Consider the following 23,869-nt stretch of genomic DNA (forward strand, 5'->3'; position numbering starts at 1 on the left):
TTAAATTTCCATGTTCTATTTGGGTCAGGCTCAGACAAACACGTCTGGCGTGGTCCTGCTTTTTCCCCCATGAATGGTTTTTCCGCTCCTGAGGAAAAAAGGCAGAGGGCACACAAAAACTGAGATTTTTTTATGATGAGTGTGGATTATTCTGGGAGGGACAATCACAAACCAGAGATGTTCTGGACCTCCACAAATAGGTAGGTTAGCTTGTGTTATGAAAGAGTGTGGACTCAAGAAACCCGAAAGGAAAACTCATTAAAATCCTTTTTTTGTGTTTGTTTTTTTAACCCAATATATAGAGGAAAAACTGCTTAAAGTTCGTCTTCGAGTGTCATGGCAACAGCTGTTTCTCTGATGATGAAGGCTGCTTGTTTGCACTGCGAGGGCTCCCCCTAGTGTCCGAAAATGGTACACATATGTTAAAGTATCAATAACTTCAAAAATTTACTGTGAACATCCTAAAAAAGTTAACTTATTAAAAGAAATTTGAAACCAAAATGATAAAAAAAGGAACTTAAATGTCTATTCCTATTATACTTTTAATTAAAAACTAATTATTCCATTTCCTGAAAGCAGACTAGCTCTAAAAACATAGGAACAAAACAAATGAACATATTTGTCAAAAGACAATGAATGGGACAAAGAAAAGGCTCATTGACTTAATTTAAAGACAACTTTTCCTTTTTTCTGAGCAAAAAGCGTAATAAAAACCCTCACACTGTCATTTTTGTCCTAAAATAAACCGAGAGGAAGATAATTTAAATACATTTTTAATGAAAAAGAAATTCAAGTTTTCAGGACAAACTGTGCAATAAAGACAAAAAAACTACACCAACGGCAGAAGACACACTAGATCATAGGAACAAATACATTTCAGAGTTTTTACATTTCATTACAAATCTACAAGAAAACATGTTAATGACAAACTCTGCCTTTCAACAGGAACTAAAGCCATTTCTTTCCCTCTTTGTCACGTCGCTGCATCTCAGTGTGGCGTCAAAAGCATCGGGTTCACAGAGACTCCGGCTCCACTCGCCGCATCCGCTCGTAGCTGTGGACAGTTCGTCTGTGCGTCCCATAATCCTTTGCATTTCCTGAATGCAGGGCAGGATGGTGCGGCTGTGCAGCTGCGCCGCGCTGAACCTACGGTCGGGACGGAGAAACGCCAAGAGTTTGATTCCGCGGGACGTCAGGCAGCTTCATGAGGCTTTTAAATTACACACTGTAAACTTTGAGATATTAAAAACTAAAGCATTTTTTTGTAAATGTATTTTAAAGTTAAGGGGAAATTTGGAGAAATTGAAAGAGAAAATTGTAAATTTGAAGAAAAGAGGTTTAAACTTGAAAGAAATGCTAAACATTTGAAAATATTTATTTGATTAACTATATTTAAAACTCAAAATACTTAAGGAAAAATCAATAAATATTTTAAACCTTAAAAATACAAGTCATTTGAAAATAAAATAATAATAACATATATTTTAAACATAAAATCATTGTTGAAAATGTGAAAATAAAATTGTAAACGTAAAGAAAAAACGATTTGAACCTAAAGGTAATATTGCAATTCTAAAAAAAAGACAAATATATTATAAGAAAATGTCTTTATGACTTTAAAGAAATTTGAAAAAATTTGTATAAATCTTAAAATTAAAAATAAGCTACAAACCTTAAACTATTACCAAATAAAAAATGTTGAGAGCAGAAATGACATCACCATACCCTCTGTCACACCTGATGTCAATCATGACTCAAAGCCCCGCCCCCATCTTCACTAGAACAGTAAAAAAAAAAAAAAACATTTAAGTTTATAACAGCTTTATCTGATTTACTTCAACGGATCCTGATTGGACCTCAGGGCTTTCCTTCAAATCCAAACTGTTGTTTTTCTAAGTCCACGAAAGTGAAAATGTGTTTTTCGTTTGAGTAAATGTTTGGTCAATGTTTAACAAACTGATGAAAATTGTAAAAAAAACTGATGACGTCATTTTGTGCTTAAAGAAGTAAACATGTATCACATTCCTGTGCGTCATGTTGTCTGTGTAAAAAGTGAAAAACTAAAGAAGTAGGTGGTGGTAGTATCATAGAACGGGCTTGATGTGCTCAGTTTCTTTTTCCCTGGTCCTTACTTTACAACTAGAATCAATCACCTCAATCTTTATTTCTACTCATCATACATGGCAACACAAAGTTCTGTACATCAAAATAAAGAAAAACATAACTAAACAATGGGCACGTTTGAGGTACTTTGGTACATTACATGCATTTATTTTATTTTATTTTAATTGTAGTCCACCTCACTTTCAGAATAAAAGTGTGTATTTTTAATTAACCAGGAAAAGTGGAGTGAAAAACTGACCTTTTTAGTAACTAAACAAGTAAATAACTAAAATGAAGTACCTCCTGAGCAGCTCGCGCCCTCTGCTGGGGGAAGGGTGGTAGTGCTGGAGCGCAGCGAGCTTGTGAGCTGCCAGAGCGCCGTAGCACTGATCTCTGAGGGCGTTGTGGCTCTCCGTGTCCCACTGCGGCAACTCGCTGGTGTATCTCCACGCCATCAGGCAGAACTCCAGCAAAGAGTCCCACTCCTGGTTCCTTAGAAGGACTTGGCCCCACTCCTGACAGGAGACCTGATGAAGAGAAGAGAGTCTGTGACAGACATCTGTGACAGACATCTGTGACGGACGTCTGCGACGGTTTTAGGGAAAAGAAACAGGAAAAAACAAAGTCAAACCTTGAACGCCAGCAAGTGAGGATACGCCTTCCGGTAGCAGTGAGCGTCCCTGTTGGAGCCGAAGCGCGAGTACGGGATGGAACGGTAAACGTTGGTCTTCTTCAGCTGAAGGTCGTCCTGAAGGTGCTTCATGCCGGAAGCTACCATCCTGGGCTCGTGGCTCTGCAGGAGCAAAGCCTCGTCAAGTTTCACTTTCGACCTCCACAAAGCACAACGGCGCCATGAGCGAGGGTTACCTGCTCGGCCAACACCAGCGACCTGATCAGTTGCACCAGCTGCTGCTTGGTGAGCGGCGCGGGGGAGGGGTCCACTATGACCAATCAGGGAGAAGAAAAAAGAAATTAGAAAAGAATATTTAATTGGTTAAAAACCACATTTGTTCCCAAAATAACATATCTAAAAAGTTAGACTTTTGTTATGTTACGAATATGTTATGTTATTGTGTTTTCTGCTGCATAAAAAGAAGAGAAATCCATTCACGGATTATTCGAAACATGCATTAGTGTTTAAAAAGGAACCAATTTGAAATGTTTTAACCATTGTGCTATCCTATGGCACTACTGGTGGCAGCAGAGCCGCCACCAGTGTCTGAATGTGTGAGTGAATGTGTGTGTGACTGGGTGAATGGGTCTGTGACTGTAAAGCGCTTTGTCCTTGTTGGAAGAAAGGCGCTATATAAGTATACGCCATTTACCATTTACCAAGATGAACCCACCCTTACATTGACGTGTTCTCCCTACCATGACAAAGGTGGATAAAGGTGGAAGGATTTCATGTAAACACCAGTGAAGATCACAAATCATTGAAGAAAAAGGTTCAGCGCACTGTCTAATAATTGGTACTTTATTGATCCCACAATGGGGAAATTCGTCTCCGCATTTGACCCATCCCCTGGTGGGGCGGTGAGCTGCAGCCTAACTGCGCTCGGGAGGCAGTAGCGCTAAGGACCTCACTGGGTGATGTTCATTGCTCGCCATTGATATGGTAATTCAACAATGGTAACTCAGTACCATTGTTTATTCCCCTCCGGGAATCGAACTCTGGATTCCTGCGTGGTGGCCGCTCACCTTACCAACCGAGCCACCCAGCTAATGGGTGTAGATGACCCCACTCCCAATTTTAAACTGCCTAGGATAGCACAAGGGTTAAAGTTAATCTACATCCATTAGTAGGGGGTAAAAATGGTGCTGGACAGAAGAAAAAAATGGGATTACCAAATAAAATTTGCTTTAAACCATCTATTTTTCCTTAAAATAAATGAAACTTGGTTGAATTAAACGTTATTGACTCTAGCCTCATTTCCACGGAGTGGTACTGTCTGGTTTTGAACGGTCCAGGCGATTCAGGTGACGCAAACAACAACAATGGAGGTCATCACGCAGCGTTTTTGTTGTTTTTACTTTGTAGATACAAAGCATTTCATGTTGTTTGAGAAAAGATTGCAGGGGGTGAAGAAAAATAAAGCCGTTTGTTGTTGTTGTTTTTTTGTCAAAATGACTTTCAGCCAATCAACAGTAGCTCCGCCCTAAATCAGTCCATTTCATTTTTCTATGGACCTACAACCAACGGGGGGGCCCAAAATGGTACGATTCGGTGCGGCTTAATTGGTCCATTTTATAATAGAAATTTTCAAAATACCGGACCGTACCATTCTGTACCGCTCAATGGAAACAAGGCTTTATTGTTTTCTTATTTACTTAATAAATATCAATAAGTTGCTTTGATATGTGCAAAAACAAATATCTTGGACCTGTTACTAAAAATGTTTTGTCCTGTATCTATAAAAAATACTTTTAAATTTGAAATTAGTTTGAATTTTTTTATCAAATAAAAAAATTTGGGGGAACAACAAGAAAAACTGAATTTTTGGGGTGGTTCCACAATTCTCAACATCTTGTTTTTCTAAAAAAAAATAATAATAAAAGACTTTTCCTTTTTTTATATGCACCCATTTCGAATATAATCGTAATATTTTTCGACAATTTCTGTGCAGAGTTTTCCTTCTTAACCAGATTTTTTCATGCTTCAGATGGGCTGAGCCCCCCTGAATTTGGAGCCTACGAACCGCCCCTGGTCAGAGACTCACGTGACTGTGAAGGTTTCGGGGTTCTGGCTCGTGAAAGTGGGGGTGAGTCCAGCTGCGCGTTCAGAACTTCAAAGTAGGATCTTCTTAGTCCAGCTGGGTTTGGAAAAGCAGGACAAACAAAAAATACTCAAGTTTACACAGTGTGTGTTTGCTTTAAACAACAGGAGATCCGTTTGTATTTACATAGTAAAAAAAAAACAAAAAAAACGTTAAAAGTGAGGTTTTAATGAATCGCATGTTTGTGAGGACTTGCCTGAAGTTTTGGGCTGAGGTTCGGGAATCTCCACCAAAGCTTGTCTGGGCTGACAAACCGCTGCCATTGTGGCCAAACCTGCAAACGAACCTCCGACAAGAACCGAACTTTGGCCCAACGTTTGCCTCGTCGACTTACTATTTAACTTGCGCCGCTGAAAACCCGAAACTAGTTCTGCAAACTAATAGCAAACTCCGCGCGTGAGCGCGAGCGACTGAAGCTCCAACTATTGTTTGTGGCTGCTGGGACTTAGCGCGCAGGCGTGGTTTGTGGCTGACGTCCTCGTGATTGGCGGACGTAGCGGCACGCGGAGAAAACGCGCTCAATATGCTAATTTGGCGGGCTCCGTCTGTCCCCGTCGTCACGTCCGCCACGCGCCAAGTCCGGCCCGGGGTAGATTTGAAATCTGAACTCATTCTGTGACGTTTTGTTTCAGTCTTTGGTTTGAAGTCAAATCTTTAGCTGTAATTTTGTAATTCAGACTAAAGTCCGAACACTAATAGAATGTTACAGTTACAAAATGTAATGAAACTACTGTACCTCCTTTGTAGACAGAAAATACAAACTGGTTTTATTTACACCTAAAAAGGGAGAAAACTATGAATAAACAAAATAAACATTAGCTGCGTTTACATGAACACAAGTAATCGGAATAAATGCCAGATCTGAATAAAAATCGCGCTATGTAACCCGCCATTTATTTATAGTTTGACCCGATCGAGATAGGTGGGTTTCGCCAATCGTTCATTCAGATTATAGTTCATTACTGTGCTGGATTTTACATCACGCGGAGAGGGTGTGGCACTCCAGAGCGTGGACAGGACCGGCTAGCTGCTCCACGCGTGCAAACCGTGTCTCTGACCAGAGCAGCTGGACTCGTAGCTTCGTGTTTGTGAGCAAAGGAGGGGTCCTGGGTGACCGTGTCAACAACCACAGGAATTTGTGTTTCTAATGGTGTCCAGACTCAATAAAGGGGGATGTTAATCCCACATATTTACGTTCAGCCAAGATGTACATTACGGCATTGCCCCCATGGGTATTAAGTGCATCCAAGGCTAAATGTTTTTGTTGGCACGCATTAACCCAATCCATACCCTCCTTCCGGGTCCAAGAATAAAGCACGAGCTTTAACTAGAAAATTAGGAGTTAACAGTTACGTAATAATAATAATAATATTAATAAAGGCATGTTTAGAAGATCATCTCGTTCTGTGCTGCAACTTTGTTTGTTTACAACAAAATTAGCTATTTTTTCTTCTACGGCAGTTTCCGGTATTTTAGATAGTTCTGCGCATGTCAAAATGATTTATTTTGATCGAATAGATGGCGTGTGTAAACGTTATAAGCGGATAAAATTTCTCAGAGCCCATGTACACAGTTTAATTCTAATCCGATCTTTGATCCGATCGAAGACATTTTGCATATGCAACTGCAGTCAAGTCTTTGAGGTCAAGTTCCTAATCGTTGAAGTCAAGTCTTAAATCCTTGAAGTTAAGTTTCAAGTCCTTGGGGTCAAGTCCCGAGTCCTCGAGCTAAAGTCCCAAGTCTTTAGGGCTCAGGTTTTAAAGTCTTCGAGGTCACATCTCACTTCCGGTCAAGTTTTAAGCTTTTGAATCCAAAACTTTGCAGTGAAGACTCAAGTCTTCACAGTCAAGTCCCAAGTCTTCGATGTCAAGTCTGAGTCATTACTCTGAAGTCTCTAATCCTTAAAGTCAAATCCGAAGTCCTTGAGGTACCATTTAAAGTCTTTAAATTCAAGTTTTAAGTCAAGTCTCTGCATGTGATACTCAAGTGCTTCTCAAGTCTAAATCTTAAGTCCAAGTCTCCATCTTTACTCTTTGGCACATTACAAAGATTTTATGGTATTTGTCGTGGTTTTCCTTCCAGCCTATCCCTTCAACCCTTGTGCTATCCTTGGCACTTTAACATTGGGAGTTGGGTCATCTAGACCCACTAGACAGTGCTCTGAACCTTTTTTCTTCAATGATTTGTGATCTTCACTGGTGTCCATGGATTACATGAAATCTTTCCACCTTTATCCACCTTTGTCAGGGTAGGGAGAACATGTAAGGGTGGAGTCATCTAAGATAGCACGAGGGTTAAGGGTCGCTACAACAAGTCAGCTTTCACTCATTCACACAGATGGTTCGGCAGAGATTTTTCTGTGCTGGATGGCCTTCGTGACAGAACCCTGAATTTTTATTTGGGCTGGGGACCGAAACAAGGGATTCCCTCTTGTGGCAACATAGTGAGGCAATGGGGGACTCAAACTGGAAGAAGTTCATGGCATCCCCTCGGAATATTACACCCCAGTCACAACATCAACAGAAAAACAAAGGCAACAATTTTAGAAAATGTTTTTTAATCTGTTGGTGTAATACTGAAAATAAAACTACAGAATAAGAACTGCATCGTGACACACTGTGTGAAACAAAATAAATAAAATTAAACTCACATCCATGTTTTTAATTAAAAACACAAATTTGTTTATCAAAACAGAGCAGTATGATAGCACAGGTATCGATATAATAGTAATGTTTTTTTATATAACCATTCTTTATAGAACAAGTATTGCGTATTATTTTAAAAGCTGAAATAAAATTATAATTTTCACTTTTTTACTTATACAATACATTTTTTACCATTTCTAACAAATTTCTTTACTGTCTTGCAACAAAACATTTGGTCAAAAAATATTATCAGGTCTTCTTCTTGGACTGATAATAGTCTTTACAATAAATTATAATAATATTCGATAATTTAGTAAAAATGTACTTTATGAACAACTGGTTGTATAAGTGAAAGAAATAGCACTAAGTACTCCATGGCTTCTTAAAACTGCTACTTTAAATAATGTAATTAAATATTATCTATCTACACTTTATACACTTTGAATAAGTTCAATAATGCACAGGTAAAAGGATATAGCTAGGTACATACAGGTATTTTAAAGGTCTTTAATAGTATGGCTTCATAAATATACATAAGTGTAATGTCACTGGAAAAAACATCTTTTAAATCTCTTCAGTTTTGTAGTGTTGTAACTTTTACTGCATTAAGCCACATAAAGAAACCCAAATGCAGCGTTAAAAAGACAGGAATCTTCCACACAACTCAAAATCTGCAAGATGATTAAAGCAATGCTACATTCACACCGGGCTCGGAAACGCATGTTCAAGCGACCACTTCCAATGAAAAGTCTGTGTAAACACACTTATATGCATGTTTCGTTCTTCTGTGTTCAAAACCCGCAGTCATGCAACGCTACACAAGTGTTTAAGTCCGTCTTTTGGGCTGTACTTTCAAAACACACAGCCAAAAAACAAACATTGAAAGTTAAACCAAGTCTTTCATATATCGGAATAGAGCTGTGAATGATTGACGAGATTTACACCACTTCAGCAGCTCGTGTGCGAACATCATATGTTAAAAGCCCATTCAAAAACCCACAATCAGCACGTTCTTTTACTCGCCACACATGCCCGGTGTGTACATAACATCAGACTTCTACTGACTGCATAGGCCACACTCTAGAGCATAAGGAACAGCATTTATTTACTTAGCAGCGTTTTAAGGGACCGTGTGAGAGCGTTAGCAATGGCTGACATGGTACTGGAATGGCGGACGAGAGCTTTCACGCTGTGCTCCCCAGGTGCAACCACAGTAGCAGCCTCGGCTGCTTTGAGCAAACAGATGTAATTCATGACGACCTCGTCAACCTTTGCCACAACCTCTCTTTGTTGTTGTGAGGCGGACGCTCCGAGACCCCGCACCAGACACATGCAAGCTTCACAAAGACAGCATAGAACCTGAAAGCTACACGTTACAGCTAGCAGCATTTCATCTGGACTGCTATGCGCCTGCGCCATGCGACGGCAAGCCCGCCCTAACTCCTTCGACTCAATGGAAAGGAGCTGTTTGTACTGGGATACATCCTGGATGGGCATCTGGACTCCGCGATCGCAGCGACCCATGCTGGACCTCATCAGTGCAATGAGCTCACTGGCATCCCGGCGGACATCCCTAAAGCCCGAAGGGAAGCCGTACATGTGGTCCTTGAGAGCGTTGATTCGTGCCAGGCGGTCACTAAAGCTCATGTTATTGAGGACCTCTCCATACAGTTGTTCCCCGGCAGCATCCATGGATAAAGATAGGGCTGGTGTGGCACCATTATTGTCCATCCCAGTTCCACCACAGCTTCCTCTGGGTCTGTCCCACTCGTTGTCATCCTCTTCACCCTCACTTTTCCGTTTGAAGAAGCAGTAGCTAAAAGGGCCGTTGCATCTCCAAGGACTCATGTCCAGTTTTTGAGAGCCCTTCATGTGCTTTGAGTCCTTTTGTAAAGGAAACGCCACGGACGCTCTCCTACTGTCCACACCACTGCCTGTGGACCAGCATGTGGTATGGGACGACACAGAACCTTGGGAATAGCTCTTTGAGAGCCGTTTCCTTGCCTGTTTCCTTTGGACTTTGGCATCCCCTTGTTGGGTCACTGGTGGTGACAGGGGCTGCTGACTGCGACTTCGTGTGGGCTTCTCAAACAGAAGCTCTGCGCTTCCAGAGCTGGCCGTCACATTGCTGGAGCTGCGTTTCAGCTCTCTGCCTCGTTGTAGGTTGTTATTTAAAGAGTCTGCTCCAGGAAAAGTTTCGACGGCCAGAATGTGGTTCTGCCGAGACTGAGAGGAATGGATGGAATTTTGGGAGCACCCTGAGTTACTGGAGCTACTGTTGGCCTGTGAGGGTAAAGATAGAGGTGGAAGAGGTGGTGGTGGAGGAGGTGGAGAGTGCAGATTGGGCATTGGGGATGAAATGGCAGATCTAGAGCTATTAGACGGTTGTCTGACAAAAGCTGAAGGGTGGTCTCCCCTCCCTAGTGACAGGGCATTGAGATCAACACGTTGACCTCCTAACGTGGAAGCAGCAGAGTAATTGAGAGGGTCACAGGGATGAGGGTAAGACTGACGAACTGCATGTTTGGACCTCATGTCCGACCTAAGCCACTCCTCCGAGCTACCAGGTTGACTTCTTGATCGTGGTGGAGGGTGCGTTTTGGTCCCTCCGTCATGGTTTCTGCTTAGATCCAACCCCCCATCGAGGTGGCTATAGTCTTCTCTTTTGTAAAGGGACAGAAATTGTTCTGGATTTATACCCCCTCTTTCAATGTCAGCTTCCAATCCAGAAAAGGAGCTCCTCCTTTCTGTTCTGGCTTGCCTAAAGTCCTCACTGCCATTGGGCCTGTGGGTGTGAACATCAGGACTTCTTTTCAGTTTGGCAGGAAGCGTGGCGGAATGGTAAGATGGCGGGTTTTTGGTTGCCACCTGCAAACTGGCAGCAGGAGGGCTAAAGAATGGAGATGATAGGGACGAAGGCATACACGGACAGCGGACATTGCCTCTGTTCTTAACCATTTCAAAAAGCTGTGGGTTGCTAGTGATAAAGCGCCGGCTGTCCTTTTTGACGGCCCCTCCCATGCCGGCGCTGTGAAGCTTCCCTCCCTGATGCATCTGGCTGACTGTTAGATAGTTAATCAGCTGTTTGTAGGCCTCGCTGCCTTCCTTGGGGTTTAGACCCTTTAAACAGGCCTGCTGTTTAAAGTGGGTCTCTTTTTGGGACTGCTTATTGCCAGTGCCTGTCTCCTTAAGTTTTGATGGGGTAGCTGATGAGGGTCTGCTTGATTCCGGCCCACCAAGAGGTGGATAAATATTTGGAAGCATTTTTCGCAGGAGAGCAGGGTCCGCATGAGGATGGAGGTCTCTTCCCTGAGTGTTCTGGCCAGGTTTGTCGTCACAGTTGAACATTTTTATGACAGAGGAAGAGGAATTGGAAAGAGCGTGCCTCTGCAAACGTTGGTGCGTGGATTCAACAGGACCAGGGCCGAGGGGGGAATCGGTTGGCGTGGCACAGACACTACTGTTTGTGCTGCCACCAGCATCCAATGAGGAACACAAAGAACCCTGCAGTGAACCGTGCGCCTCTCCTTGCAAACTGGAAATCCTTTTGGCAAGGTGGTACTCGCACAAGCGCGCAACACTCTGTTGCCTTGAAATTGGCTGATGGTCACTGTGAGAGTCTGATCCCTGGTCAGACCCTCCTGACCTGGGTTGTTTGGTCGGGGACAACAATGATGCTACAACTAGATGCTCGTCTTGCTCAGCAGCTGCGGGTCCTTGTTCAGCAGGACAGTCCCTGAACTTGACCGTGTCCAGGAAGCAATCGGAAACTGTGGAGGAAGGGCGGGGGATTCTGTGACGGTCACCAGGGACGCCATTTATACCAGCATCCTCAGCGATAGAATTTTCAGATAAAAAAGAGTTCTCTTGTCCTTGGCTTTCATTTCGCTCGCAGAAGGAAGTGCGCTGCTGTAATTCAAGATAGCTGCGCCAGTTAGCACCATCGCTTCTGTTGACCTCTCTTGTGCTAAAGGTGTTGTACTTTCCAGCAGAGTCCATCGATTTCTTGTGGTGCTTGCCTCCAGGTGTTGTGGAGCTCGGTCGCTGGAGACTGACTGTATGACTACCCTGGGCCCTCATCTGCTGCCTCTCAGTCCCCAATGTCGTCTCCAACTGGGGGCTCCGCCTCGGAGGAACTGCCGGAGGATGGAGGTGTCGACTCGGGCTGCGGGGCTTCTTCTCTACTGTGCTACATGAATTAGGTGAGACAGGGAACTCAGTTTTCTCTTCAAGTAAAGGTTGGTATCCCTCCTTGGTGGCCACCAGCAGGCGCATGTGGCCTTCGTTGAGCCTGTGTGAAGCAGCCATTTCACAGATTTCGGTCATCTCTGAGGAGTTCGTCTCATTCCCAGAATCTGAGGACGACTCTGGGCTGAAGCCATGAGATACGTAAACGCCTTAAACAAAAACAAAAACGATTCATAAAATTAAACATAGCCAACTTGTATTTTAAGCTGTTTTATGTGTACAGCGTTCTCTCGCTTATTGCTGGAGTTACGTTCTAAAAATAACCCACGATAGGTGAAATCCGCAAAGTAGTCATTTTTATTTTTTACAATAACTGTAGATTTTTTTCAAGAATGTAAAGCTCCTCACAACACATTTTATACACTTTTCTTTTGTTTACACTCTCAAAGTCCAAACCTTTGTAGAAAAAAGTTCAGTTTTAAAGAATGAAGACAAAGATCTGCTTGCGATTGAGGATTTTTGTAAATTTGGTTTTGGCTCTGTACTGAAGAGACAGTACGGAGAAGTATGATTAACAAAGGTCAACAACCGAACAGGACGCAGAATGCCATGCACAATAAAAAACACCCAGCACCTTCGCACACGTCCCAATGAGAACTAACGGCTTTTTAGGTTTTCACTCTATTTATTTAGGCATTTATTTCTTGTGTTTGCACATTTATGTACGATGTGATTTAGAGGGTTAGAGCAGTGGCCCCCAACCACTGGGTCGCACCGGGGACGAACAGAAAGAAAAAATAATTTCCATTTTATTGTTTATCTCGAAAAAAACGTTTTATTTTGAAAAGTGACCGGATTCTCTCTGTTACATCCGTCACACATTAACGCACGTCAAAGTCGCGACACACCAAACATCGTGTGATACACCCCGCTAAAATTAAACCCAAACAACCAAAATGAGCAAAAAACAAGGGGAAACGGTCCAATGAAGTGACAGAAGAGGAAACTGCACCCTCTAAAAAACCTGGAAAATCCGGAAATCTGTCTTTAACAGGCAGCGGTAAACGTGCTTTGCGCTGCACCTCAACCCCCCCCCCACACCACCACCACCACCGGGGGGTGGGGGGGACCGTTGTACCGGTCCGCGGTGACAAAAAGGTTGGGGACCACTGGGTTAGAGGACACCATAATATACAGGAGAGTCAAAAGATTGTCATCTAAAGCTGTTTTAACAGCAAATGCAATTTGCATCGGACGCAATACATGTCAAATTTGCTGGCTATTGCTTGACCAAAATTGTGATCATTAGCAAGACACCGGTGGGAGAAGCTATTGCCTGAAGTTTTTTGCCTTATCGCTACATATCGATTCATGGAAGCATCTACTGTATGTCTAATGTACAGTGGAGCAAAAAAGTCTTTCATCATCCACCAAATGTGCAAGGTCTTCCACTCGAAAAGATGAGAGAGGCCTTTAATTTTCATTATAGATAAACCTCAATCAACTATGAGCGACATGAGCAAAAAAACTTAATATCTGATTTTTAAAGAATTTTGTTAATAATGGTGGAAAATAAGTATTTTGGTCTGTAAGAAAAGTTAAACTCAATACTTTGTTATATACTCTTTGTTGGCAATGACAGCAGTCAAACATTTTCTGTAAGTCTTCACAAGGTTTTCACAAACTGTTGCTGGTATTTTGGCCCATTCCTCCATGCAGATCTCCTCAAGAGCAGTGATGTTTTGGGGCTGTCGCTGAGCAACATGGATTTTCAACTCCCTCCAAAGATTTTCTATGGGTTTGAGATCTGGATGCTGGCTAGGTCACTCCAGGACCTTGAAATGATTCTTATGAAGCTACACCTTCATTACCGGGGAAGGCCCAGATGGAGGGAGATAATCAGTGGTATTGTATGTCTTCCATTTCCTAACAATTGCTACTACAGTTGATTTCTTCACAGCAAGATGCGTCTCTATTGCAGGTTCAGTCTCCCAGCCTGGTGGAGGTCAACATTTTGGTTTCTGGTGTCCTTAGACAGCTCTTTGGTCTTGGTCAGAGCGAAGTTTGGAGTGTGACTGTGAAGTTGTGGACAGGTGTCTTTTCTATAGATAACCAGTTCAAACAGGAGCCATTAATACAGGTATCGAGTGGAGGACAGAGGATCCTCTGACAGAAGAAGTTACAGATCTGTGGGGGCCAGAAATCTTGCTTGCTTGCAGGTGAACAAATACTTATTTTCCACCATAATTAATAAACAAATTCTTTAAAAATCAGACATTGTGATTCTGGACCTTTTTTCCTCATTGTGTTTTCATAGTTAAAATATACCCATGATGAAAATGAAAGGCCTCTAATATTTTTTAAGTGGGAGAAACTATTTGCAGAGATCATTCCAGATTGAAGGGTTGAGTCTATAAAAAGGGATTTTGTGCAGTATTCCCTTGCTGTATCCCGATTCACCTTTTGCTGTTTCGCATTTTTGTTCTTTTGTTCTTCTTCTTTCGCTTTTTTCCCCGTCTTCACAGGTTGTTGACCTTGTCGATCGATCTCATCTGTGTCGTGTCTCCTGCACAGAATGAGTTCTGCATCCCAAATCTACGTAAAACCTTAAATTGTGATCAGATCTTTATTTTCATTCTATAAAACAGGACTTATTTTCCAGGAACTTTGAGAGTTTAAAGAGAAAAAAAGTGTGAAAATGTTCATGTCTGCCTAAGAAAAGTGGATAAAGTGAGTAGTTTTCCAGCCTTAAAACGTCTGTGATACTGCTTTGCAGACTTCACCTATCGTTGTTTTTTTTAAAACGATAAACGAGGGATCGCTGTGTTCATTTATCCAACCTGTTCTCTTTAAATCAACTGGTTAAAGAGAAAAACCCAATAAAAATTTACTTTTAGAGTAAGAATTCATCTTTTCATTAGTACATTTTTTTCCTAGTTTCAGTTTTGTTGGTTTAGGGATAAAACTTTAAATGAGTAAAAATACCTGTTCTTGAATCCTGTTGTGTGAAAACCAAACGATGCCTGTACCTGAACTGACCTGGATTATTCACCCCAGTTGGAGGTGGTGGAGGTCTCTGTTCCGACACGGAGAGATGCTCCAGAGCCTGAAGGGTATTCACGACGGCCTTCTCCAGCCTCGCCTCCCCGTCCCGGCTCCCCTCCCCCTCCTCGTGTGTTGGAACGGCATCGATTAATGATACGGGGATGTCGTCGTTGTCACACGTGCTCAGGGGCCTTCCCTCAGGCGCCGTGTCCTCATCCAAACTGTCGCGAAACCCGGGCGGGGGGGCGGCTATGGCCAGATTCAGGGTCTGCAGCAGGGTGTCGTCTTCATCATCATCAACAGCATCATCTCCCTCTGGAGGAGGCAGTGATGTCAGGTCGATGATGTCATCAGTGGAACCGGAAAGCTTGAGAAAAGTGGCTTTGCCAGCTGCCGGGGCCATCCCTCCTCCCTGGTGGGCATGGCCCCCACTTTCACTGTTTTCCCCCACGGGTGTGCCCCCCGTAGAGTCTTCCTCACAGGAAGCATCGTCGTCATCCTCCGCATCATCGGTGGTGTCGCGGTAGAACAGGTCCCTCAGAACCGGCTCCTCTCCCCCCTCCTCGGTTATGATGTTGCTGTAGACGTGCGTTAGGGCGCTGAACTGCAACGACATCCGGTCCTGAAAGTCCACGTTGTTCTGCAGGAAGGGGGCGCCGTGCTCGGACAGCTCTGGGCTCTCCGACAACCTCTCGTAGCCCGGGTTCCTTGGTCTGTTCAGCGGGGGGTGTCCCCCGAAAATGAAGGAGACTTTGGCGCTGCGAGGGGAATCCTGAGTTTTGAACCTGGCTGGGGGAAGGGGCGGGGGAAGGGGGCCTCTGGAGGGGCGGTCAGCATCGGGGGTTGGGGGCTCTTGGAAGTAAGGAGAGATGCTGTTCTCTCCTCGAAGGTTGGCCGCGTAGTCCCGGTTGAAGGCCTCCCCCTGCCGGGCCCCCTCGTCACCCAAAGAGGTGCTGTAGGGCCACTCCAGGCAGCGCTCCTCACCTGCAGAAAGGAAGCCAGATGTCAAGACTCCGAGTGCTGCAAATTGAACCCACTCTGATCACCTTTTTATTCTAGGACATAGTTTCTGTGAATGTGACTGTTGGGGTGGGCCAATGCCGCCCCCTTTTACTTCCCCATTGCTGAGCTCTCTGTTTCCATGCTCCCCCGCTAGCTTACAGTCCCACACACCGGTCGGACGAGGAAGCCGACTTTACACGTGTTTCATTCGCGGTACCCGGGGATGATCTCTGCTCCTTCGGCATCTCATTTCGTCTTTAAGCCAGTTTGTAAAGCAACGCGGCTGCAGCAATGAGGGCGTGTCTGTACTTTGACCGATGTGACACATGTGTGCACATATGCGTTTGTTTTTTTGTTTTTGTTTTTTAAATGAACCTCCTTTTTGTTTCATTTAACTTTAAAACGAAGTGGGGCTTCTATAGTGAGGTAATAGTAATTAATGACCAAAATTTGAACTGTAATTTGTTACATTTCTCCGTTACTGACAAAGTTATTAAAGGACAGTAATTTGCTGCTTTGTAACCTGTATCAAATACAAATTTCTTCAAACTGTATTTTTTTCGCCTGCTCCTGATTTACAATGATTTGAACAAAGAAAAAACTCAAATTTTAAGCTTAGTTTTCTTTATACATGTCCTCCATCAGAAAAATGCCATTCGAACATGTTAAAGACATTATTTTTTTATCCGAGCGGGTCTCTAAAACATTTGGTTTGTGTTTTCTTAAAATGCCTTGCTCCTTAGTATAACATGGATTTTTAATTGACTTGACTATAATTCGTCAGAAACCATAAAATCACACAGAGAATAACCAACCGATATCTTCTCCTGTGCTGTTGCAGGGGGCCATGTTGAAAATAGATCTCCTGGAGTCCACTAGGAGGCGATAGTAGCCTGCTGTCAGACAGGCCAGGTTCATGGCATCACTGGACTCCATGATCAGAGTGATGGGCTGCAACAGCAAAGAGGGAGTTAATGAAGAACAGGCTGAAATAAAAGTCTTTTTTTTAGATCTGCAGAGTTGTTTTTAGGCTCACCCGGACGTCCAGGACGTGCAGCTCCAGTCTGACGTTGGTCTCGTCTTCGGTGAGGATCTCGATGCGGTTGACGTGGCTGAAGTCAGCCAGCAGGGCCACCAGGTTGGTCCGGGTGTTGATGATGTGGCTGATGCCGTACCGCGGGCCCACCAACAGCACCACCTCTGTCTGCTTCTCACCTTGCTGCACAGTTAAAAGGAAAGCCGTTCATTAAAGCCAAACGTTTAGTCATAAAAGTCGTTTCTTGACATCTTTTAGACAGGATTACCAAAAGTATGGATTTGAATTCCCGTCCTCCGTACAGTTTGAGCTCGCTGAGGTACCTCAAGTAGTGCACCTTTGCCTGTAAAGCAGTGAGCTGGACAAAAAGAGCCACATTAGAGAGAACTGACACCTCTGAAGTCTAAATTTGAAGCCATTTTGTTGTTGATTTCAGATTTTCCATAATGCCCCAGCGTGTCATTTAAATCGGATCAGGCTCCGCCCCTTTGCAGAACTTGTTTCGCCTCTATCTCATGTGTGAAAGCTCTTTATTCAACTTTTTTACACATTCTACTTTTCAGATATTTTCTGCTGTTTTTTAAAGCTGAAAAAGCTGGATTCATAGAATCCGCTCCCCGCTGAGAGAATTCACTGTAACGTCAGAAGCAAATAAAAATAAAAAGGCATTTCATCTAATTTTGTAAATTTAAACAGTTATTTACACAAAAAGCTGTACTCAGAAGATGAAACAATGACATTAAACAGATTTACACGCAGAGTAGCATATTTTCATAAGATCTGTTGTCAGCACGACTTGAGTCGTGTTTTCTTTGTAATTCTTTGCAGCCTCTTTCATTGGAGTCCTGCCTGAATCTCCATGTGCTTCCTCTGGCTGTAGAGCCATTTTATATTGATTGGAAGCCAATGCTTTGTCCTCTGATGGTGTTTAATGTCCTATTTGTGCAAAATAAATGGAGACTTTTCCAACTTTCAATGGTCTTTATTGTTTTTTTTTCTTTCTGTCGCATTTTTGTTTGAAACTGAAATGATAAAACAGTTAATATTTCTAACATTACATTTCTCAGTGAAATCCACAGCAAAATGTTTTATTTTTTAAATTCTGCAGTTAATTTGCATTTCTTTGTTTTGTTTTACTAAAGACTGCATTTGTCGGTGATCGAGACTGAAGACTTTAAAAGTCCCTTAAAGGGTTTGGATACGCTGCTACAGACTGAGACAGGTAAAAATGCAAATGTCATTATGCAATGCAAAAAAATTAAACTTGTTTAATATTCAAGGTCTGGCTTCACATGCGGTCCTAGGTTGACACGGGTGAGGAACTTTACAAGGTTGAGCACGACAATGCCGCTATTTTTAGGATATTGCATCAGAAGTGCGAGTTCGTGTCTCCGAAGTTTATCAACAAGGGCAAAGGAAGACGGAGAGAGCTGGTTACCTTTTTCCCAGGAGGCACCAGGTTCTGGTTGGTTTTGAGGATGTGCGTCAGCGCCTTCTTGACGTTCTTCTCCTTCATGTTGGACAGCACCGTCGGGGGCACAAACAGCGTCAAACCCCACTCCTTTCTGGCGGGAGGAGATGGATTAGAGCATCAAGCCACAGTTGGAACAAAGAACTTGAACCAGAGACGGCGGAGAATGTTTGAACGCAAACGTTTTCAGACGGGAAGAGGAGAAAGGCGTATCATGTTTAATAATGTGAAGGAAGAACCGCCTCTGCTTACTGGATGTATTTGAGGGAAACCTTCTGGCTCTGTCTGGTCGTCATGGAGAGGATGTACATCTGCAGGGCAGCCAATCGCAGCGCGGCATCGTACTTCAGCTCGGGGCCGAAGCGCTCCAAGACGACGTCGTTGCAGCTCTGCGGCACAGCAGGAAGCAGAGGCGGAGCCCCAAAGTCAGACTTCAGGTGGCTCGCATTTGTTCTACTCAGAGCCGCCGGAGCAGCAGAGGAAGCGGCTCTCTGAGAACAAAACGCTTGCATATTTCTGAAGGGGGGGGGGCTGGGGTTCACCTGAACATAGAGGTATTCGAATGCAACGGCGTCCCTGCGGAGCAGCTCCACAGGATCCCTGGGCATGAAGCTGATCCTGAAGAGACACTTCATGCGGTCCGAGCCGGGCCTCTGCGTCACCTGGAGGCGTCACGGTTGGACAGGAAAAAGCACAAAAACGTCCATGAAAATGGCAAATTACTGAACAGGTCACTGAACAGACTCCTTTCCATCATGGAAAACTCAGAGCATCCTCTCCACCCTGTTCTGGACAAACAACGGAGCTCCTTCTCTAGAAGGCTCAGACAGCTCCGCTCCAAAACTGCCCGGTACCAGAAATCCTTCATACCCAATGCAGTAACCCTGTACAACAACTCACTATGCAAAAAATAACCTTTGCACATTTTTTTTTCTCTTCTTCTCTATTTTGCACATTTCTTTTGCACATCTCTTTACCTGCACTGTTTTGTAAATAGCTTTTTAAATTATACCACATTTTCCTTGTTCTTGTTTTTTATTTTTATTTTATATTCTTCTTAGTCTTTTTTTCCCCTGTCAGTTGTTATGGTAACGAACAAATTTCCCACGTGTGGGATCAATAAAGTATTTTTGATTCTGATTGATTCTGAAATTACGTCGTCAGGTTGCTAATGTGTCATCGTTTGAGGAAAAGATTGTAAAAATGGAGAATAAAGTTTATTGTTTTAGCCAAAATATGACGTTAAAAAGTAGTTATTGTAACTAAAATTAAAGCTAACATTTTATGACAAAACAGATAAAAAAAGAAGGGGGGGAAATAAGATCTGGCTGATCAGCTTGGCAGACCAAATCAGATCTATAAATAATTAATGTGAACCAAAATTGAATTTGATTCAAGCTCACGTTCTCTGATATCTTGGTTAGAGAATGTTTGCTGGTTTTCTGCTTACATTAACCTGTTCAATGGAAGAAAAAACCCAGTGGGTCCTTTTAAACTTAAGCGACTAAGCTAGCTTTAATTGAAACATTCTATTTTTGTGTTCTATCATCCATCTGTTCCTCATCAGCCACTTTTCCCTAAGTTTATGGCAGGCATGTCCAAAGTCCGGCCCATGGGTCAAATGTTCCTGTGTTCAGGGCTTTCTAAGAAATGTGTGATTTGTTGATTGTGATCGTTTTAAGCTGTTGTGAACCTGTGGCACGGCCACATCCGGTTCAGAAACACAGGTTCAAGCTCCCACTTACTCATTTTTATTTCATATTTATTTGAATGGGACCGGGCTCATTAACAAACGTTTCTGTAAATGTGCCAGACGTAGCTGCTAAGCTAATTTTCAACTGTAGTCCCTGGGAAAGTTGGAGGTTTGCCAACAACAAACACCAAAATCGACGATTAAAAATTCAAAACTCTGCGAGAGTCTTCCAATAAAAAGTTTATGTTATGTGTTTGGGGCTTCTGTGTTTAAAACTCTTGCGTTCACAAGAAGCAACAAAACTTTTTAATTCAGTTGCTTTAGGCTCTACGCACAAATGCGCATTTGAAGCTAAACCAGTTGAACTTTGACCTATCAGGGACTCTGAATTTGGTAGTGACCTATGATGGCGTCCATTTTTTTTCACTCAGTTCCAACTGAAAATTGATCATTGAAGAGAAATAAATGATTGTGGTTTGTTCGCGGTCAGTGTTGTGTTCCAATTCCCACCCTAACTCCTATATAGTGCAATATATAGGGCGTTCGCCATTTTTGAGAGCTGTCCAAATCTACAATTCCAAAATCCAGAAATTTCCCATAAGTCTCAGCGAAAACCCGTCTTCAGCGATGCTCACTAGATCGGCAAATATAGACCACAATGCAATGCGTCGGAACAATTTTTACCAAAGATTTTTATTTTAATGTATTTTTAAAAAAATCCATCAACGTTTTTATCTTCAGAAAACAGTGGACTCATAAATAATCATCGCAAAACATTCATTTTACCCCTGGTGCTATCCTATCAACCCACTCTTACATTGACGTGTTATTCCTACCAAGGTGGATAAAGGTGAAGAAGGATTTCATGTAATCCATGGAGACCAGTGAAGATCACAAATCATTGAAGAAAAAAGATTCAGCGCACTGTCTAGTGGGTCTAGATGACCCAACTCGCAATGTTAAAGTGCCTAGGATAGCACAAGGGTTAAGTAGATTTTAACTTTGTAAAATCAATGACGTCACATCTGCTTTAAAAAAAACAAAAAAGCATGGTGTCTAAACTGTTTTAAGATTCAGGGCACTACAGAGGGCAGTGCTATATAGTTTTATAGTAGTTAGGGGTTACGGTGGGAATTCGGACACAGCCTTTAGTCTATCACATATCAGAAAAGAGCTGTGAAATAAAAATACCTAAAGCGAGATTCACCATATTTGCGTCAACGGTTCGCACTAAGAAGCCTCCAACCGTGAGTACATGTGCTACTGTCAGGTAGTAACAGTTCGGTGTGATCGCCGTATGATTAAAGCATGTTCAAGAACATGCATCACATGACCCGTGTATACGTAGCATAAGGGGCAAAAAAGAGAAATAGATTTGTTTCAGTGATCAAACCAAAGAAAACCATTTTGTGCTATTTTCCTGTTCACGCCATTGAAATAAATACATTTACAGCATTTTTCCGCCTGACATTCTTTTGACCATTTTAGCAGCATCACATTTAAATTAAAAGGAACTTTTAAATCTTTTAGAGCAAATACATCTAGATGTTTTTACCAAAACTCCCGGTCAGCTTGTCAACTTTTCACACCTGTTCCAGGTAGCTTGTTGTGGATAACATGCCTCATCTGGTAGTGCGTCTTCATGATGACTTCATGAACTATACAAACAGTTTTCATAAAGTGCTGGGGGGCCGCATACAATTGATTTTGTGAAAAGAGCCAGTGGGTCGATGGAAATTTGAACATGGGCCGTATTTGGCCCACGGGCCGGACTTTGGACATGCCGGGTTTACAGTGAACATTTAATTGTAATTAATGTAAATATGAACCCAGATTTAACAATGGCGTTTTTGTTTTCCAGACCAACTTTTTCTTAATTTAATTTCTGCTCTTCAAATTCACAGTAATTTTGGGCAAAAATGTATAAAGATGTATTTCTGTTTTATGTGAGGAAATAAAAAGTATTCCAATGAAATAAACCTTTTCTTAAACAGTTGAATTGGCATTTAATGAGATTATGCAGGCAGAATGGTTAACCCTCACACATTTTCATGACCCTCTTTGCAAAATGTTTGGACCCCCCCTGGATCCTGGGCAGCCCAAACCACCTCAAATGGTCCTTCTTGCTATGTGGAGGTGCTGATTTCTATAGGACCCCCTGTGAACAATCCCCTTTTTTACGCCTAGAACTTAAATTTGGCTCCACCGATGCTGCCGCTTTGGTACATTTTTGATTACAGAGAGCTTGTTCTTTGTTTAAAGAACTCCCCGTGTACGTGTGCAGCGGTCAGCAGCAGGGGCACGCAGATGAAACTGCCCGTTTGCTTTATCAGGCCTGTCAGAGAAGAGCTCCTCGGCGCTGGCGCCCCCATGGAGAGCGCCAACTGTGCGGCGTGCATACTAAAGCTGTCCTCCTGTGATCCAGCAACCCCGCCGGAACCCAGCAGCCGCTGCGGACGAGCGTTGGAGCACTTGAGGGGTTGTGGTGTGAGCATGTGGGAGGTTAAGTGTAATGCCAGCTGTCGCTCCTGCTGCGCCGGTGCTGATAAATGGCGGCGAGGTCTGGGTGCTGTTGGAATACTGAGCAGTAACCCGCATTGGCGAGAGAAGGACGCCAGGAAAAGGGAGAGACGGCAAAAGGAGACGTCTCTGACCTGAGTAAGCATCTCCTGTTCGTGCAGGAGAAGCAGTTTGCTTCCAGAGTCCTCAGCGGTCTCTTCCAACACCAGGGAAAAGTGCTCGATGCACCGGATGGACAGCTTCTCCTGCAGGGTGAGGATCACTTCCTGCAGGAGTAAAAGAAGAGTCAGAGAAAATTCTTGTCGGTTTTTTTCAGTTGCTGGTGTTTGGGTTTCTATGACAGAAAATCAATTTCTCCTTGTGACGCTACAGTAAATTCTCTTAAGAACCAGTTTAACATGACTTACACTGAAAAAATCTATAGGTTTGTCCTCGTTTTTAAGTTTATTTAAGCAACAAAGTGAATGAAAATGGCACAAATCATGGACAAACACAAATTTGGAGTTCTTTGGGAAAATCTAGGGCACACTTTAATACACAAACCTAATGATTTAAGATTATAAGGTTTGGCTGAGTAATAAATCAGTGTTTTTCAACCTTTTTGGAGCCGCGGCACACTTTAACCTTGACAAAAATCCCGCGGCACACCAGCATCCCAAAACAAAACAAAAAAGCAGAAACTCAGTCTGTTTTGATCTACCCCCCCCCCCCCCCCAGCAATCTGACGTGCATTTTTGTGATAATTGTGGCAGAAAAAGCAGGAAGTTGCAGATGTTTTTTCTAAAAGATGTAATAAAAGTTAAGTTACATACAAACTGTGTGTTCGTTGTGGTTTCAAGACGTGCAACAAGAACGACTGAGGCGCTGTCCCTTTAAGCTAATGCATCATGGGAGATGTAGTGTGAATACTGCGAGAAAACGGCAGAAAGACTCGCGTCTCTGAGCTTCATTGTTTTGTTCACTTGTTCCACGGTCTGATACCGGATTCTGTGGAAAGCTACCCGCTAAAGACGAGCTTTATCTGGTGTTTTTGTTGGAACTGAGAGACTTTATGAGAAGAATCGGAACAAGGAAGTGAAGACTTTAAACACTTCTGATTGGTCAGACTGATGACATGTGATTTAGCCTTCAAGAATGATTGGTGAAGTCGTGGAGACGGTAAAAGCTGCAGGACTTTTCAGAAAACAGTTATAGCTGCAGCTAAATCGCGTTACCGTCATTCTTATCAAAATGTCTTTAATAGAATCAAATAAACACAACGAAAAAAGTATTTTATGATCTTTCATATTCCTCACTACTCAGTGTTTTCTCAGGACCTGTTTGGATGAACAAAAAGCTGATTTCCTGGAGAGGGGAATTGTTTATAGATCAGTTAATGAGGGCAATTTTCCA

At 42.8% G+C, this 23,869-nt stretch overlaps 2 protein-coding genes across 9 annotated transcripts in view; both read right to left on the minus strand.

The window, feature by feature from the left end:
• Nucleotides 1-757: 757 nt before the first annotated feature.
• Nucleotides 758-5,373, minus strand: LOC101172060 (uncharacterized). 3 transcript variants are annotated; one of them, XR_002291681.3, is made up of 7 exons: nucleotides 5,074-5,373; nucleotides 4,821-4,913; nucleotides 2,971-3,044; nucleotides 2,735-2,896; nucleotides 2,404-2,630; nucleotides 1,673-1,777; nucleotides 758-1,146 (listed from the first exon to the last, which is right to left on the minus strand). XR_002291681.3 is itself a non-coding variant. In XM_078932107.1 (7 exons), exons 1-6 carry the CDS (start codon nucleotides 5,138-5,140, stop codon nucleotides 1,744-1,746), a joined length of 657 nt encoding a protein of 218 aa, XP_078788233.1. In that variant the 5' UTR covers nucleotides 5,141-5,373; the 3' UTR covers nucleotides 940-1,146; nucleotides 1,726-1,743. The 3 variants fall into 3 exon arrangements, 2 of the variants coding, with proteins under 2 accessions (XP_004066636.1, XP_078788233.1); XM_078932107.1 differs by having other exon boundaries at nucleotides 940-1,146; nucleotides 1,726-1,777; XM_004066588.5 differs by lacking the exon at nucleotides 1,673-1,777.
• Nucleotides 5,374-7,417: 2,044 nt separating this feature from the next.
• Nucleotides 7,418-23,869, minus strand: part of LOC101160883 (FERM and PDZ domain-containing protein 4) — an 82,007-nt gene continuing 65,555 nt past the window's right edge. For all 6 annotated transcript variants that reach the window (XM_078932025.1, XM_078932030.1, XM_078932015.1 and 3 more), the window contains exons 8-16: nucleotides 22,612-22,743; nucleotides 18,807-18,926; nucleotides 18,517-18,653; nucleotides 18,232-18,358; nucleotides 17,062-17,151; nucleotides 16,794-16,976; nucleotides 16,573-16,708; nucleotides 14,750-15,739; nucleotides 7,418-11,919 (exon numbers count right to left, since the gene is read on the minus strand). In XM_078932025.1, coding sequence (XP_078788151.1) covers nucleotides 8,624-11,919; nucleotides 14,750-15,739; nucleotides 16,573-16,708; nucleotides 16,794-16,976; nucleotides 17,062-17,151; nucleotides 18,232-18,358; nucleotides 18,517-18,653; nucleotides 18,807-18,926; nucleotides 22,612-22,743 — 5,211 coding nt within the window. In that variant the 3' untranslated portion in view covers nucleotides 7,418-8,623. The remainder of the gene's footprint in view (nucleotides 11,920-14,749; nucleotides 15,740-16,572; nucleotides 16,709-16,793; nucleotides 16,977-17,061; nucleotides 17,152-18,231; nucleotides 18,359-18,516; nucleotides 18,654-18,806; nucleotides 18,927-22,611; nucleotides 22,744-23,869) is intronic.

This window comes from Oryzias latipes, chromosome 2, assembly GCF_053564925.1.
Source record: "Oryzias latipes strain Hd-rR chromosome 2, Olatipes_Hd-rR_3.1".
Classification (NCBI taxonomy): domain Eukaryota; kingdom Metazoa; phylum Chordata; class Actinopteri; order Beloniformes; family Adrianichthyidae; genus Oryzias; species Oryzias latipes.